Source organism: Trachurus japonicus, chromosome 3 (assembly GCF_045865225.1).
Source record: "Trachurus japonicus isolate A0001 chromosome 3, Traja_1.0".
Lineage (NCBI taxonomy): Eukaryota > Metazoa > Chordata > Actinopteri > Carangiformes > Carangidae > Trachurus > Trachurus japonicus.
Genome location: NC_140909.1, coordinates 15637533 through 15656349, shown reverse-complemented (window position 1 = coordinate 15656349; position 18817 = coordinate 15637533). Strand labels below are relative to the sequence as shown.

Sequence of the window (18817 nt, the reverse complement as noted above, 5' to 3'; positions counted from 1 at the left end):
GGATGTTTAGTTGGTCCACACTACTTATCTGGGTAGTTACATCTGTTTAATCAAGACTACAAGACTTATTGTGGTTGTGTGTGTTATGTGTGTGTATGCATGTGAGTGGGTGGTTATAATTACACGTGTTTTGTGTGTGTTTGTGTCCATTTAGTTGCTATCTAAGTGTCCGTCTGTAGTGAATGTGGTTCTGCGTATGTGTTTCCTTTACTTTGTGTATGTGTGATGGGAGGCAGGAGTGAGGGGGCATGGGGTGGTTAGGATAAGAGTTTCTAGGTGATGCTGTGACACCATCTGGGCAGAGGCACATAAAGCTGTCGCCACCCACCATACGCCAGATGTTTCTCATGCACACACACACACAGACACACACACACACACATATGATATCATGCTATACTTCTCTGGGAGAAAAACCTAAGGTAGACAACACATAGTGACACATACAATGAATGTTTTAAATGTATACTATTGTATTCACACACAAATGATATTTATACTCAGTCAAACCAATCAATCACACTGAATGACCGTTTTCAGGCGTGTTTGTTTAAGTGTTCTATTTACATGTGTGTGTCAGTGTGTGCATGTTGTTGCTTCAGTTATCACAGTAGTAAAGACAAGAGTCCCAGACTGGTGGTTAAAACGTGGTTTCATTTACAGCATTGGTCCCTTAACACTCCTAAAAATAATGCACGTGTGTGTGTAATTGTGTGCACATGCATCTGTATGTATATATGCTCCTGTATGTATACCTCACCAGAAGGGTTGTAACAACCTATCTCCCAGAATGCTTCAGTCACAGCCCTGACAACTATGCACCAGTGATAGTGCATAGTCAGTGTAGTGAATGTGGTTAACGTGCATACATACATATGTATACAGTAAGGTGTGTATGTTGTTACTGCAGGATCACTCCCAGTGCAGCTGCAACTATGGAGCTATTGTTACTATTTTATTTTGTATTAGCACATCTGTTATGTCTTTCATGAATAGCATATACAGATACAAAATCCGTTGGGCTTATCTTGCTACATGCTGTCTTTAAATTTCGTATATTTCCTTCTCTTTGTGGCAGGGTCATGTCACATTTTACTAGAACTTATTCCCATTAACAAACATCATTCATGGGGCGGCAGTGGCTCAGGTGGTAGAGCGGGTCATCCAATGATCAGAGGGTTGGCAGTTCGAATCCCGCTCTGTCCCGGTTGTCCTTGGGCAAGACACCTTACCACCCACCTTGCTCCTGATGGGTCGTGGTTCGCGCCTTGCATGGCAGCTTCCACCATCAGTGTGTGAATGTGTGTGTGAATGGGTGAATGTGATGTATGTAGTGTACTGTAAAGCGCTTTGGGTATCGTTGGATGGAAAAGCGCTATATAAAATTGAATTCATTGAAATTAAAGAAATGCAACAAAGGAAATCAAACATTAGGAGATTCGAACTCACAAAGTCGAATTAAATCTCTATGCTACCAGCCCCACGATTTATATAACAGACACACCTTTTTACAACATAAATGATTGCCCTTCGGAAATGGCACTTACACTTCTGTATGAACTTACAGTATCAATCTCTACAATAAGGTCGATGTTATGGTGTGATATTTATCTACTGACAGATTATTGTCTTACGTATGTGTACCCTTCCTCACTCTTGAATAGACTCTAATCTGGAGCCCTTCACCACCTATGAGTACAGAGTGAAGGGCTGGAACAGCTTTGGACGAGGCTCCAGTGATGTTACAACTGTGACCACCAGTGAAGACAAACCGTGGGGCGTGGCACCGCCTCGTTGGAGTCGCCTTGGTGAACGAGATGACATCATCCAGTTGCAATGGCAGGCACCTGCCAGGCCTAATGGTGTGTATAAATGTGCGTCACTAGTGTTTGGACGTGTTAATTAGTAATAAAAGAATCAGTTAATTAAATTCAGCGGAGAGGTATTTATGAGAAATGTGGATGTAGACCCAAAGATGGAGATTTTGAGGAAAAAAATGTAATCGCTTTTTCCATTTTACCAGGAAACATCACCCACTATGTTATACTGCGGGATGGACAAGAGCGTTACCGTGGTGATGAAAACAGTTTCACCGACGTGGGTGGGGTCAGACCTTTTCAAGAATACAGCTACAAGCTCAGGGTCTGTAACCGGGCCGGTTGTACTGACAGCACACAGGTGAGACTTTGGATGTTTTTGCTGTTGTAACTATAAATTATGTTGCATCACAGTATCATCTCATTAGTAGTGCGTGTGGCCAACTTTATGATGATCTGTTTGTCAAATATGACGCAATGTCTGCATTACTAGGGAAGCATTTCAGGAAGTTTCAGGGGGATCAGGATGTTTGGAGCGTTCAAAAAATAATAATGCAGAGGAATCAGCTGGCCCGCCTGTTCACAAACCCTGAAATCCAACACAGCATCTACTCCGACATCAAATGAGTAACTGGCATTGATAACCAAATCTACTCAATTTGTATATTGTATTTATTTTGAACAAAAAGACAGTAAAATCCACACACCAACCTGTCCACACACACACACACAGCTTAACTCAAAAGTAGCACCCTTTTTCATAAAGACACTAGTCCCCTGTGTGATTATCTGATGAGTCCTCAAAAGATGGACTGGGCTTCACTGAACTAAGCACCACTTTACTTTGTATTTTAGTTAAGTCCTTTAATTTAAGTATACCTCTTGAGGGACAAAAAAAGAAGACTAAAATGTGTGTGTGTATGTGTGTGTGTGCGCGCATGTGTATGTGCATGAAAAAGAGAGAATTGCTCCGTCTTTAATTTCCATTTGCATTATCTGATGGATGAAAGGGGAAAATACAAATGTTGATGTATTGTAAATCATCATCATTGGAGCCAGTGTCTTGTCAGCATTTTTTTCCTGTTGAGGAGCAAAATCAGCTTCATAGTCACCTATAATAAAGTAATCAATACATTTATCATAGTAGTCAGTGTTATTCTTATTCACAACTGTCTGAATACAGAAACTTTTCCTTTTCTCTGTCAAGGAGAAATTGCTTGAAGATGCCGCTTCCTTCTTCACACTCGGTAAATTTACACCAGTAACCTTGCAGCTGTGGCCTTCTGCTGCTCCTCTGATCCATTGTTTGGTCAGGACCTTTCAGCTAAATGCCCTTTCACCCTGTTGTAACAGCCGCCTCCGATGCCGATGTCTAAACGCTGTTTGCATCATAATTCAAGTACACAGTTGTTGTGCAAGTGATATTTTACAAATTCTAAACCTGTCTGACTTTTGTTGCTAAGAAATTACAGTGTGTGATGTTTCCAGACTGTGTGAACTCTGTGCTGTTCCCGTGTCGGAACAAGTTGTTATTTAGCCTTGTTTCCGCTCTCCCCCTGTACGCGAGGCTCTGGATTTGCTGAGCCTACCTGATGTTTGTGATAGCGTCCATAATAGCTTCACACAGAACTCCCCCACCCCACCCCACCCCCGCTATCTTTCTGGCTGTAGCCGAGCTGATATCACCACAACAATTAATTTCTCCGGCTTAGAGGTGATGAAAGCTCACGTTGAAAACTGTCTTTGTGGCTTTTTTTAAAGCTAATTTAACATCTCATTATTTTGATGAGCACATTCTTACGTAAAGATGAAGCCTGCAGCTCTGTCAGTGGAGGGGTGGGTTGATGATGGAGAGTGAGATGGAGGTACAGATTGTTGAACTAGTTGTGAGGGGTTGATAGATAAATAGATGATGGATGGATTAATGTTTACAATAAATGAATGTTGGGGAGAAAGATGACATGGATGAAATGGGATGTAGAGCATAGATAAAGGGAAGTGGTACATTTTGGAGAGATAAAGAGAGAAAGAAAGATGTGTAACACTTCATATATTTGTACATTGTGATTCTGTTACCGTTTTTAGTATTCATTGTTCTGTCACTGTACAATTTATAGAACATATTGATTTGTCAATATAATTGCATTTCCATCCACATTACTGTGGCTGGTCCCTCAAAGAAATCATCAAATATCAGTGGACATCCGATGACTAGTCTGTAACTTTAATCTAATGGTAAAGTGAACTGTCAATCACAAGTCACATAGCAACAGCCTCATGATATACATATCTACATTATGCTCATTCATGAGAGAAACTTGTAAAAAAAAAGACAAAAACAAAAAAAAAACCTATTCACTCTTTATTCTACAGCATCAGCATTGTGAGTGCTACAGTATACGCTGTTACACCACCCAACAACATTTTGCAAAACAGCCCCTGAAAGGTTATTTTGTACGTCCTAGCTCCTGTCGCAGCTCGTCTTCCCTCTCCTCATGTCTTGCAGTCTCTGTTGCCATCTGTGGTTGTATGACCCATGGATGAGGAGGAACTTATAGAGATCAGGAAATATAAAGAGCTACAAAGGGATGAGCCAGAGCTCTGAATATTCTGGAGAGAAAAGAGAAATTAAAGTTTGCGGATGTCTGCACATTTGAGGTCAAGTCAGTGTCTGCATATCGTCCAACTCTGCCTGTGAGCCTGGCAGTTGAAAATGAACCAACCCTAGATGAGCCGTGCTGAAAATGTTCTCCATTAAGCAGCAGGGGGCCAAATAACCAACAGGACAACTCTGGATATGCAGGGTCCAAAAGTCTGAGACCACTTTCCCATTGAGAGGTGGTCTCAGTTACAGACTCAGTCTTTGTCTTCCATGTTCTCTCATATGTTCAGTCAAACGTGCACACACTCTTAGCAGAGGCTGGAGGGAGACTGAGTTGGAATTAGTTTGTACACCAGTGAAAATTGGCCAAACAGTCCCAATTATGGGATAACTTGGGCTAACCTAATACACCACTGCAATTACCTGGCATCAAGCCCCTCACACACACACACAGACAAACAAACACAGGCACACACAAACACACACCTGCTGTGGCAACAGAAGGTGCTGATCTAATACGGTTGGTCACTTAGAGAGGAGGGAACAGCGATTGGTCCTCCTCTTGTCTTCACATCCTTTTGTTCTGTTCTCTTTGCTATTTGTCTCCTGTCATTCTCCATCTTTACACTGATCTCTCCTGTTTCTGCCAACTGTGGTCTCTTTCCTTTCTCAGCCTCTCTCCTCCTCACTCCTTCCCACAAAACACCAAACACAAGTTTCTCTATTACAACAAACTGTCATCTAGTGTCCAGTATCCCCCCCCCTCTCTCTTTTCTGCGTGCCTCCCACAATCCCATTTTTCTCCTCTCTGTCCCTCTGTGTGTCTGTTCCTTTAGATACAGAAAGAAGGGCAGGATGAAGAGTAACCTAGTGAGGCATGCGTTTTCTTATGTACACAGCGTTTTTTATAAAGTCTGTGGAATGCAAGCACTTTAGTCATATTACTCTGAGCTTTTAATGTTTCTGTTTGTGCCATGTTTACATACTGTATGACATGTGACATGCATTAAATATTCAATATTCAATTGTCAATTTTCTATGCATTAATACAGTGAAGTTGCATCATCAGTTGCTAAGTTGCACCCAGAAGGAACCCAGATTACTTAGGTGCATTTATTTGACTGTAATGTCCCTGCATCTACTGTATGTGCAACACAACTTCTGTAAGTTGTCCATCAAGCAGTTTAAGTTATGGTTACTTAGGTGGTTATATGGCTTTTATTTTGTTTACATTTGAACATAAATCTTGACAGGCATCTGAGTTGGAAGCAGACCCAAACACTCACTCCCCCTTGCGTCTCCCTTATCGTCTTCCTCTCCGCCTCCTCTGCTGTTTCCTCTCTTCCACTTCTTCGCGTCCATGTGTGTATACCTGCATGTACCTGTGTGTGCTGTACGTGTGTGTGTACGCGCGTGTGCGTCTCCTTAGTTGTAGTAGCACTGTTCTAATTGCATAGCACTGAGCGGGACAGGTGGGGGAAGTGCTAGTGACAGTCTATTAAGGCAGGATATCCCTGTTGCCATTAGCAGCAGATTGCCCTGTGATTCTGTGGTCTCCACATTCACCCAGCATTCACAGGGGCCCACAGATACTACGCCAGGAATTTACAATAAGATAGTCGCTCGCAAAACTCTATGCAAGAGCAGCAATTTTTTCGTGTGAACCTGAGCCCAGTGGTGGGATTGCTTGTTGTTTTTTGTTATGTTTTCTAATTTTTCTAGCAGTGATGGTTAAAACTACTGGAAACCACACAGCCAACACAATTAAAGTGGATATTACAGGTGGAATTGCTGAAACAGCTGCCAAAGGGACTCTTAATCATGCAGAAACACTAAATCAATGGAGTAGGTCTTTTAAGGCAGAGTGTCTGTGTTATGACTGTGAAGAGGTGATGCTCAAAATAGAAAAAACAAACTGTTCATGTCTTGTATTCTCAGACTGGGATACCACTCTTGATTGTAATACTACATAGTATACAGTCACTGTGTTGGTTCACTGCTTTGCTGAGTATAGTTTTATTACGGTATGTAGTTTTGTCTTTCTTTTCTCACAGTTTTGGCCATACAGTATTTAGCTGTAGGCTGGCCATCATCGTTTTACCCATCTTTCTCATTCTTTTCTTTTTTTTTACACCAGTGCCAGCAAATGTCTTCTTCTGTTGTGAACATGGTCTTTATTACCTCAAAAACAGAAGCAGTGAATTATGATGCAGCTTTTTATTCAGCTGTTATCATGTTAATTACAATCATAAATGTTCAGAGCAGAAATCCATCTGTTGTCAACATCTTTTACATTCTGTAAAACATCAGAAATGTGTTATATTTTATATCTTTTTTGTGTGTGTTTCCATGTCCATGTGTGTGTTTAGGTTGTGGCAGTCACAGTCCAGGGTCTCCCAGAGGGTGTACAGCCTCCAGTGGTGACAGCTTTAAGTTCCTCCTCTCTTCACGTGAGCTGGTCTGAACCTGCTAGTCCCAATGGACTCATACAGCAGTACCACTTGAACCAGACAGGTGTTGGAACCATAGTCACACACACCGATGGACCCAGAAATCATACTGTGACTGGTAAGTTACAAGTTGTATTGTTCATTTGGTCATTTTTTCCTCCCTGTTTCTCTTTGTTCTTTCTTTCTCTCTTTCTTTCTTCACATCTCTACTTCTCCTCCTCTTTTCTCTTTTCTTACCTGGCCACTTCTCTTTCCACTTTCTCCCCTTTGACTTGCATTTATTCATGCATGCTGGTAACTGAAAGCAAACTAATAACTTCCTGCCACACTCTCTCTGGGCCAACGCCTTACACAGACACAAATACACTCACATGTAAACAAACAAAAAAGGGTGAAAACACAGTCACCACACTCAAATACTGTAGAGAGGTGTACATTATATCAGCCTCACATAGGATCCTGGTTGAAAATATTGTATTTAAATTTTTTTTTTTTTTTTATGATTTTAAGTACAGAATTGAAAATATCTTAAGAAGTTAATGCAAATAAATCAATTTAGAAAGAGCATGACTGGGAGCAACAAACAAAGCATTTTCAGTGCTCATGTGACCCAAATTAACCAATTAATGATGGATTCACTGCTTGGGGCTTGTTCTTTCCAGCTGCTTTGCACAATAGAAAATACACAAGAGCTGCTTAAAACTAGGAATATGTTTATAAAACAAAACAGCTCCAAAGACTACAAGACAATCCCTAAAAATCATGTTTGAACAGTTTGTGATGTTATCAAGACATTTAAGAGTTGTATAAACTGTCAAGACTCCTTCAGGACGTGACACTATAGAGAAAGTCAAATCTGCAGAATTTTGTTCAGTTTGTGGAAATAACTCACACAAAAGACATCTAAAGAGCTTCAGTCTGACCTGGAGCAGTCTGGAGTGGTCACTTTCAGCCCGAACCGTACATCACACACTAAAACAATCAGAGCTCCATGGGTGAAAGCCAAGTAGGACACCACTATTCAAGGGAAGATTCAAAAAAGACAAATGTTTGCAATAACCTTCATAGATAAGTAGAGTCTCTCTGGGATAATGGTCTTATAGGCAAATGAAACCAAAGTAGAGCTCTCTGGGGATGCAGTGCATCAGTTTGTTTTTAGGCCACAAATTGAGAATCAAAAGGGGCTCCTGTAAACTTTAAAGATCTTTAACACACTCAGCAATAAAAGAGTGTCACTTTGGGTACATTTTGTGTTATTTTACTATTTTGCAAGTCTTGTTTTTATTTTGTTCAATAGTCTTGGACAATTTATTAAATGTTTTGATCATACAAAATTGCTATATCCAATAGTATATGCTAAATCCTGTACTTACAACTCACGGGTGAATAATTTCCAGGATTGCACTGTACATACAACACTTGAGAAGACAGAAATGTAAGTGCACAAATGGCAGAGCGAAGGTGGTTTGCGACGCAGAGCTCTAATAAAACACTCAGAGGTAAAGTAGGCGCACAAACAGAAGTGTTGGCTTGTCTTAATATATTGTAGATCTGCACACAAACATGGTGGTGTCAGGACTGGGTGATTTGTGCATCATGTTTTATCTACCCTGAGGAGGAGCAGTGTTGCTGGCCCTTTGCCATCAGTCACACACACACACACACACACACACACACACACAAACATCTGCATGAGGCACTGTTAAGCAAATGTTAGTTGTCTGCATAAAACAGAACCTACTTGGAGAAAACAGGCAAATACTACTACTACTAATAATAATATATGTTGCGATAATTTCATTATAGTAGACAAACAGTTCTTACTGTCTTGACTCACTTTCACTGATTTGATTAGGCCCTTTTAAATTTCAACATATGATGAAGTGACGACATCTTCGGAAGCTGAAATCATTGGCATTTTCCCTTCACAGCTCCTCTCTGCTCTGTTTTGGACTCGGACCAGGCGTCGGCTTTGCCAGTAGCCAATAGACTATTCCCATGGTGCCTGTGGTTGGCTTGTATGGTCAGGAGTTGTGTGTACATGAGCATGTGTGTTTGTATGTGTAGGCATGAGGCAAAGCAAACAATGCCAAATAGAGATGGTAATGTGTTGTAATACTGTACCAGCCCCATGTGCCAGTGTAAGCAACCAGCATGCGTGTGTGAAATTTCCCTGTACCCCAGTGAGACACTGGAGAACCCTGCGTATTCAGCCAAAACCACCACTCGACCAGTCTCTCTCTCTTTCTTTATCTTTCTCTCTCTCTTTCTTTATCTTTCTCTCTCTCTCTCTCTCTCTCTCTCTCTCTCTCTCTCTATTCCTGTCTCACTCTCTCTCATAGCTCCACGTCATGGCTCTCAACACATGCATGTTGAAAGAGACAGTGAAAGTCAGTTTCACCACAACAAAGGATCAGAAATCAACTTTATATAGTAAATTCAGATTAATCTGCATAAAAAAACTTGAATTGTACCTTTTCTGTAGATCATAAGAAAACAACTCTGCTCTGTAAATTTATGTATTAAAATTATAAGTTTTTTTTTTTTTTTAATTGTTTAGGTTCATTCTCTTTTTCTTTACACTTTGTCCCATTTAGATTAAATCACTAAACTTCATTAGCAATTTTTGATTTATATGTCATATGAGATATATGATAATAATTGATTATTATATTATTCTCATTATTTAAGTTATGTAATGTAACTATTGGTCATTGTATTTCTTTTACATGATATGATTTTACAATAATGAGTATAACTGCCCTTAAGTGATAGCTCTTCAAAAACTCTTCAGTATGAAGTGGAACAGACAGAGGTAGGCACAAGGAGAAAGGTGGGGAGTAGTTTCAGTGGCAAAATTAAATAATGTTGGAGTCATAAAAAGATCATACAAACTGAAGGAGTGAAGATACACAGAGTGACTCTTTTTTAAAAAGACTGAAGGAGAAAAGGAGAAAGGCGTGGGACACATGAAAAGGTGGATGGATGTAACTAAGTGTTTTCAGTGAAATATGAACAGAAATAATTGCCACACTACTCCCTCATCCTTAATGTTTAATACGCCATTATTCATCTTCTCTGCGTCTCCCTGACGGCTCTCACCACTTTCCGAGACAGACACTCAAAGAGCTCACACGCTCGCTCTCTCAAACCACAGAAATTGGAGTAATGTGCTTTTTTTAGCCGCAAAAATGTCGATTTTAGATTGAATCACTCTTGCAGTGTTGTAACTTATTTGATCTGATAGATCTGTGGGCCCAAAGATTCCCTGTGCTGATGGATGGGGAGTCTGTGAGATATTCATGTTTCAAAAAAAAGGTATCATAAATTCATTATCATAACATATTAATACTGGTTATTATTCAAATTATGAAACATTAGTAGTAAAACAGTACCTGAAACTGAGAGGACCTGTTGCATAATAATAAGAATATCAAAAACACTTACTGTGCGCTTTTGATGCATTTCTTCACTTGATCTCTTTGCACTTATTAAATCGATGTGATTCTTAGTAGCAGTACCACAGCCTCCTATTGTACTAAAGATTTAGTGATGACTCTCACTCATAAGTATATTGGATTAAAGCATCTGCGAAACAATTGAAAGTAATGTAAAAATACAAGATCATATTTATCTTTCTCTTTAGGCTTAAAAAATAAGAAACTATGTAAGATGCAGCACATATTTGTGGTTTTCTTAGGCCGTGATAAATGAACCAAGTTTTACATGCTGCAAAAACTCCATCTGTAACAGTACCCACCGCCAAATGGCATTTTAATAGGCATTAATAGATAGCACTTGGCAAGTTTAGCTTTAATCGACACTGAATCATTTTTCTGTCTTGCATTAAAAGTTCAGTGTTGATGTTTTAAGTTGTGTCGATGCTTTTAACAATAACACTTTTCCAGTGTTGTACTGAAAATTACAGTAAGCCACAGCCTTCGTGATGCCAGAATGTAAAATTTAAAAAAAACAAAACAAATTTTAGGCTTCTACCGTTTCCTGTTTATCAGTGATTTGCCTTAGGAGAAGCAAGAAATAGACTCTTATTAATAGTATTTTTAGCAGTTCTGAAAAGAGACACTTCACTGAAAGAATTAAGCACTACTGTACAAAGACACCCCATGTGAATCGATATTAAGTATTGCTATCATTAGCTCACAATGAATTATTGCCTGCAATTATATAGATTATGGCATTAATCATGTGTTTAATTGGTCTTTTGTAGGCTCATTATTAATTCAGAACAGCAGGGAATAGAGTATGTTCTTTTATTTATTAATGCGTTTTCCCCACAGTCTCTTCTCTGATTGGTCCGTACTATAGGTACAGGCATGTAGACATGAGAAAAGGAGTAGAAGAGGCGGAAAATTGTTTTCATCATGTCTTAGTCCTGGATCTGTCTTCTGTCAGAGGTGTCAGCATCAATGAAAGAGTTTCTCAGCCAACTAGTTAACAATAATACCATGTAACACTTTAATTATTTTGGTTTCTAACCATAGCTCAGCAGGCCTGTAGTCAAACAGTGGAGCTCAATGGGACAGGTATAAAGAAGGTTGTGATGTAGCGGATTGATGTTACACCTGCCAGAACCCTCCCTCATATATCGGCCTCAACTCTGTCCTGCTTCATAAAGGAAATTAACAGGGATTAGATGTATAGTCAGAAAGATGAGAAGAAGAGATTTTTTTTCTACCGGTCTAAACGTAGTTGTGAAAAATTAAACTCATGGATTGGTTAAAAGCAAAAATTGCAAGCACCATGGCACTTCTCAGGATTTAGTGAGTGAGTGAGTGAGTGAGTGAGTGAGTGAGTGAGTGAGTGAGTGAGTGAGTGAGTGAGTGAGTGAGTGAGTGAGTGAGTGAGTGAGTGAGTGAGTGAGTGAGTGAGTGAGTGAGTGAGTGAGTGAGTGAGTGAGTGAGTGAGTGAGTGAGGTGATATATTTGTCTCAGTGGACTGCAATCAGGATTATGAAATCAGGATTTTAGACATTTTTTTGACTTGGATATTAACCATGTACTGACTGTGTGTGTGTGTGTGTGTGTGTGTGTGTGTGTGTGTGTGTGTGTGTGTGTGTGTGTGTGTGTGTGTGTGTGTGTGTGTGTGTGTGTGTGTTTGTGCATGTATGTGTGTGTGTACACGCGTGTTTGTGTGTGCGTGCGAGAGAGAGTGAGAGTGAGAGTGAACCTGATCTCGTTGTTCCACCCCAGACGGTCTCTGCATTAGGGAGCCACAGACAGGAAGTCAAACTCTTAATTATTTAGGAGAGGTGTTATCAAAGCTCTCTTCTATCTGTCTTCCCCCACTCTCTCTCTCTCTCTTTCTCTTTCTCTCCCTCTCCCTCCCTCTTTCCCCTTCTGGTCACTGTCCTGTTTTGCGCTTCAGCGTACCACATCTCTCCTTCTCTTTCCATCGCAGCGACTTTCATGTCTTGTCTCAGCTGTCCTCACATTTCTCTGCCCTTACTCTCTCTCTTATTCTCCTACTTTCTCCATCTCTCTCTCTCTCTCTCTCTCTCTCCTTCTCTCTCTGCCTCACACTGTCTTCCTGACTGTGTGGTGTATCAGGTAACTGGCATGGTATTGCGGGCAGGGCCCATCATCCTATCATGGTCTGTAATGCAAATAGGCCTTGGCAACCTGTCAATAAAATGCTGTTTTAAATCCGTTATTTTTTACTGCACCACAGCAACACACACACATACGCTTATGGAAAGAAACAACGGTCTCACAATCAAGTCTCTTGTTCTGAGTTTCTCCCACATGCATACTTTGATTTTTTACTTGTATGTGTGCACCAACTCTTTCCTGTGTCTTACTGCCAAAGTCTCACACAGACCAGTCTCCAGTGTCCAGCTCTGACAATGACAGTTACAGCCTTGTCTCTCTCAGTGTTAGTGAGCCGGCGGTTGCTCACATCAAAACGCCCTCCACCTGTTTTTCACTTCCCAGTGATCACTGTTAAAATGATTGAAGCTTCCTCTGTCTTTCCATAATCAAGCACACAAGCACACATGTATGCACTGGTACACGCACATACAGGTATGTGCACACACACACTGTCCATTTTTCTATCACACACACACACACACACACACACACACGCACGCACAAACACGCACACACACACACACATGCACACATACACACTATTGTCAACTTAATGTTATTTCTCCAGCAGAACAACACTGCCCTCTTCAGGCTGAGTGTTACAGATAATTTGAAATACATCGAGACACATCAGAGGTGTTGTGTGGGTTTGCACATTGGATGAGAAGTATAATTGTTCTTTGTGATGTGATTGGTTTGTTTTTAAGGTAGCATGAGACACAGTGTTTAGAAAATCAGCTGAGTTTTTTTTTGTTCCTTATTGTGAGTCTGCAGCATTAAATGTGGAACTGATAAATCAACTTTTACAAGCAAGTGCTCTGATCAGTGCCCCGTGTTCCCTGACCTGAATTACAGCTGTAATTGAGTCAAGGGCAGCATTTAAAATCATTTTGGTCATTTTGATTATGCACACATTACTTCTCAGGCCGTTGCCACATGTGATGTGGGGTTGGACTGTGTTAGAAATATTACAACACAGTTGTCAGCCCAGTTTTTGGCCGCATCGGGACACTGTCAGCCTGTATGTACGAAAATCTAGTCAAGGGTTACCGCTTTTTTTAGTGTTGCAACAAATGACATCACTTGCAGTGTAGATATCATTTACTATGCTACAGTGCACACTCGCATATACACACGCTTAGTTGCACAGTTAAATAGTGTAACAGAGCCTTACGCTTCAACCCTAGCGCTTTGGTATGGCTGGCAGATTTTCTTTATTTAACCCAAACACAGGGCAACATTGTAAGAACATTTGCACGTGCACACACAGACACATTGATCAGAGGTTGGGTTAAGCGTGGCAGGCTGCGAGGCATGTTAAGCAGGCTAAGCAGTAGAAAGAGACGTGAGGAAACCGTGGTGAAGCACTCCGCTGTGCATTAGACTGTGTGTGTGTAAATGTGTGTGTATGTTCACCGCTGTATGTAGTCAACACAGGGTTGGTACCGATGCGCATATAGCAGCTGAGACACACAGTGGGGTGCCCCTCTCCGTCTCTCAACCTTTAAAATATACACAGTCGGAAAACAGCAATAGATAATTTAGATTATTTCACAAATTATATCAAAAGGGCATTTATTTCACAAATGGTAAAATTATGGTCTTTTTTTATTTCACCAAATCACAGGTGTGTTTATTTGATTAATTCAACATATCATTGACTTTTAATTGTATCTCACAACCGGTGCTTAAAAGTCCCCCACTGTCTGTTTGCCCTTCGATACAACAACATTTAAATAAAATCCATTGCATTGAGCCATAATTAGACATTTCTGAATATGTAAAATGTTTATGCAATGCATCAGAAATCATTGTAAGTGTAATGATATTTATTGCTTCACCTAAATTAGTGTAGATCCAAAGCAGAAACAAAGAAGTGAACACAGTGTATAATGTGCCAAAGCCTGTTCTCACAGTCATCCTTTTGAAATAGTCGTTTTACTTCATTCATTTTCCTTTGAATTTGATTTGTAAGCTGTTGTAGCCTGTCGGCTAAGTGAATGACCATAAAATATCCAGTCAACCCCCATGACAGCATTAAGGATTTGCATCCATCCATTCATCCTCTTGCATCCACTTAACATTAAGAATGAGACAGAAAATAAATGTGAAGGAAAAAAGGTTTTCAATAACTGATTCTAACTTTATTTGGAATATATATGATTTTTAACAGATTCAGGTATTTAAATCTAACTAAAATACTTTCAATATAACACCAAAAACTGATTGCCTGTGGATGCAGTTAAAGGATCACTCAGTCGCTATGTGATTTCTTTTAGACGGCATAGCAGGTGCCTATAAATAAATCATGTCTGGACGCTGTAGCCTAAACGCATACCAAGGTATCATAATTATCATAGATCAAAAGCTGATGACATTACAGCGTTGGACCGGTCCTATCCCATGTCAGTTCCGCGGCTGCCCATCTTTACGTTGTTTCATTATTGAGTTATGGCATGCATAATTTAACACCGACAGATATGGATCCATCCGTTGAGAGAGTGTGGAAAGAACAGAGGGAGGGAGAGTGAAACAGATAGAGAGAGAGAGGAGAGCGGGTGATACAGGCTCAGAAGGCTTTCCCTCTCATTCACCTTTTCCCCTGTCTTCTCTTCCTCCTCAGCTCTTCACACTGTTCTGTTATCACTCTGTCCATTAAATTTTTTGAACACCACTGTTTTTTTTTAGTGTTCGATATAATTCGTTGTGATGAGAATAAAACTTAAGATGAAGATAAGATTCCACTCTGCATGTGCTTATAAGTGTGTCGTCGTCGATCCTTTGTGATGTTTTAGGGGAAATATTCACACAAGTCTTGGTGCTACAGGTTTGCAGCCGTACACAAACTACAGTTTTGTGCTGGTGGCCTGTACAGCTGTCGGATGTGGAGCCAGCTCACCTTCCACGGGACACACCCTGCAAGCCTCCCCTGCTGGTACATACTGTACACACACACACACACACACACACACACACACACACACACACACAGCAATATCCCGAAGAAGCTATTACACCTTCTTTGAAAGTATATATTTTAGGAATTGCATGTATTTTTTTTTTCTTTTGGTTGATGTAGATTACTGGCATAGTGTATTAAACATTGTAGCAAATATTACTGATAATTAACAGTTAATGATTAAATGATTGATAACTTAACATATTATCATTTTACTGTAACTGATACTGACATTCGACAATAATTGTTACATTTTTGAATTGTCTTTTTACCTTCTACTTTTGTCTGTGTCTTCTTCTCTGATTTCCTCTTTCGGATGATTTTCTCCTTTTCCTGTCCGCTCTTCTCTCACTTCTCTTTTCTCCTCCCACTGCTCTCCTTTTTTTGAATCCTCCCCCTCTCTTGTCCTTCTTTGGTCTCCCTATAGCATATCCCTCTACCCTTCACCTTTCTCTTCCTGTCTCCTCTTCCTCACTGTTGACTACAGTGGAGTGGAGCTGTTCTGATGTCTGACTAAAATGGCTTTCTGGATTTTTATTTGTTGAATAATTTCAATTTAGGAACCTTGTCTCTCTTCATCCATTTTTTTTTTCAACTTCTCTCTTCTTCTCCACACCTTCGCCCTCTCTCTTGTTCCTCCTCTGTCTTGATCGGTTCCATCCACATCTGTTTTCCACATCTTACCCACTCTGCGTCTCTTCTTGAAAACAATTGCACATGTATCTCTCCTCTTACTGTAGGCGTCAGTGCTTCTTCTGTCTATTTACAATTTAAATATCTCTCGTTTCCCTTCCCTGCACCAATCTATTGGATCTTTTGTCTTTCATTCTATTTATTTTTATATGGGCCTCCTACTTTTTCTTTTTTAAGCTCCTCCTCTCCACAGCCACCACCCCACCCTTCTCCTTGTGTCTCAATGTCAGCCACAATGCCACCACACCGTTTCGCATCATCTTAAATATATCTTTCTGTGTGATTGGAATTAACATATCTGCGACATGTTTGTGTATTGGTAAACAATTCAAGTTTAATTAAAAGTAAGTCAATTAAACTCTCTTCCTGCACACAGGCAAATAGATGAGTCTAAGATCTCATCATTTATGTCTGAATAATCTTTCCCCGTCTTGATTTTGTTATAGTTCAAATCACTGTTAAGAATTTGGTGTTGCCTAGATAATTTAATAATCTGCATTTTCATGATGATAAATGCCACTGTTCTCAGTCTCCAGACACCAGGCTTTAGATGCGCTGTTGTGTACTTTGGTTTGTGTATGTGTATTGTTTTTCAGGATACATTGCCTTTATTTTTTCAGGCAGCATCATTGGCATTGTTTTAAAATAATATGAGTAGACAGTCACATTGTATTTGAGCAGCAAGAGATTCACCGAATCGCCAATATTGAAATAAATTAATAATAATGATATTTTAATTATTATTATTATTATTATTGTGTAATTAATAATAGATGATAATAATTAATGACTGTGGGAAATGCTCATGTCCTCGTTCTCTCTCCTTGCTCCTGCAGGTGTATGGTCAAGGCCCAGACACCTGATAATAAACACATCTGCAGTGGAGCTGTACTGGGATCAGCCGTCCCAGCCTAATGGACACATCTCTCAGTACAGACTGAACAGAGACGGTCACACTATTTTTACCGGAGACCACCGTGACCAGAATTACACCGACACTGGACTCCTGCCAAATCGCAGGTAGAGGATAGCATTCACTTGCACGCTTTCACACACACACACACACACACACACACACACACACACACACACATCAACGCAAACGTGCACGAGTGTGTGCTCATATGTAGGAGTCACGCGCATAAACACACTTCACTTGTAGGTACATAATTAATCATCCCTTTAATTCCCAATTTTTTCCCGTTTGTGTGTGCGCATGTGTGTGTTTGTGCGTGTTTATATTGGGGTCACCCTGTTTTAAAAGCTCTCCTATCATCCCATCCGTGTCTCTCTCTCAGGACTGCACTGCTCTCTATATATGTTTGTTTGTGTCATTTAATGGGCAAATATTTGACATACCAATGACAGACGCAAACATTACCACACGCACACACACCAACACACGCATTCAAATCACCAATCAGATCTGTTTTTTGCTTACAGACAGCAGTGGAGCGTAGATTTTATTTATCTGTTTATTTTCATTTAACCTTTACTAATCCGTGTCTTTTTTTTCCAAGATGGATTTTCTGTTTTAATTATGGGAGCGCAAAATGAAACCCTCTCTTCTCTGTCTTTCTCTTTCTTTTCTTTCTCCTTTTCTCTCCTCTTCGGCCTCCTCTCTCCCGAGACAATTTTCTTTTTACCCCACATAGAAATCTTGGGATAACACCCTGCAGTACTCCAATCTCCTCCATGTGTGTGAAAGAGAAAGAGAAAGAGAAAGAGAAAGGAAGGAACGGGGGAAGGAGGAAGATAGGACTGTATGTGTGTGTGATGTTTAATTTTCCCTAATTCCAGATAGTCTGCCAGAAGGCATTTCTGTCCTGACCCTTCACTTCTCATCACTTGCCTCGCTTCCTATTCACTTCTCTTTCCTCCCTCCCTCCCCTCCTGTCCTTTCTCTCTTACCTCATTCCCTTCCTTCTTCCCTTCTTTTCCCAATTTAGCCCTGCGCCAAGAATTACACAGGGAGCACCGGCCCCATTATCCAGGCAGACTTGTGTGTGTTTTCGCTTGTGTGTGTGTGTGTGTGTGTGTGTGTGTGTGTGTGTGTACATAGCATGCCTTTCTGTGTGTGCATGTGTATGTGCGTGAGACAGCTCAAAGTGGCCATTGATTATTTATGACAATGTTGATTAGCTGTCACTTTGCTTCGGCAGCCCAGGAAGTGTCTAAGATGACGAGAGAATTAACCTATTCCCTCTGGCTGGCCCCGCAGGACAGACACACGCGCACACACACACACAGACACACACACACACACACACACACAACCAAACAGATGCAAATATCCCACTCATCGATTACCTACACACACACACACACCATTTTACTTTTGATATCCCAAGGCGGTGTTTACATTTAAGTAAATATCTTGCAGTGATGAAGTGTTTAAATTCATTCTCCCACTGAAACCTTATGCCATGATAAAATTCTCACTCTCCATCACACTCACTCACTGCTTTGCTCTCCTCCTCTCTCTGTGCCTCTCGCTCGCCCTCTCTCCTTGACTTAGTTGGTGTATCTCACTGAGGTGTATTTATTTATGTTTTTCTCCTCAGGTCTTTCTATGTGTGTGTGAGTGTGTGTGTGTAAGTAACATATGGGTTTTACTAGCGTTTCCTGACGCTGTTCTAACCCACTGCAGAGGTTCTAATGGCCTCCTGTTTAAAACGCTCTGCGCA

At 40.4% G+C, this 18817-nt stretch overlaps 1 protein-coding gene across 1 annotated transcript in view; it reads left to right on the top strand.

The window, feature by feature from the left end:
• Positions 1-18817, top strand: part of ush2a (Usher syndrome 2A (autosomal recessive, mild)) — a 184947-nt gene that overhangs the window by 132693 nt on the left and 33437 nt on the right. The window contains exons 65-69 of the mRNA XM_085764102.1: positions 1665-1862; positions 2024-2178; positions 6789-6987; positions 15306-15413; positions 16967-17150. Of these exons, the coding sequence (XP_085620228.1) occupies positions 1665-1862; positions 2024-2178; positions 6789-6987; positions 15306-15413; positions 16967-17150 (844 nt within the window). The remainder of the gene's footprint in view (positions 1-1664; positions 1863-2023; positions 2179-6788; positions 6988-15305; positions 15414-16966; positions 17151-18817) is intronic.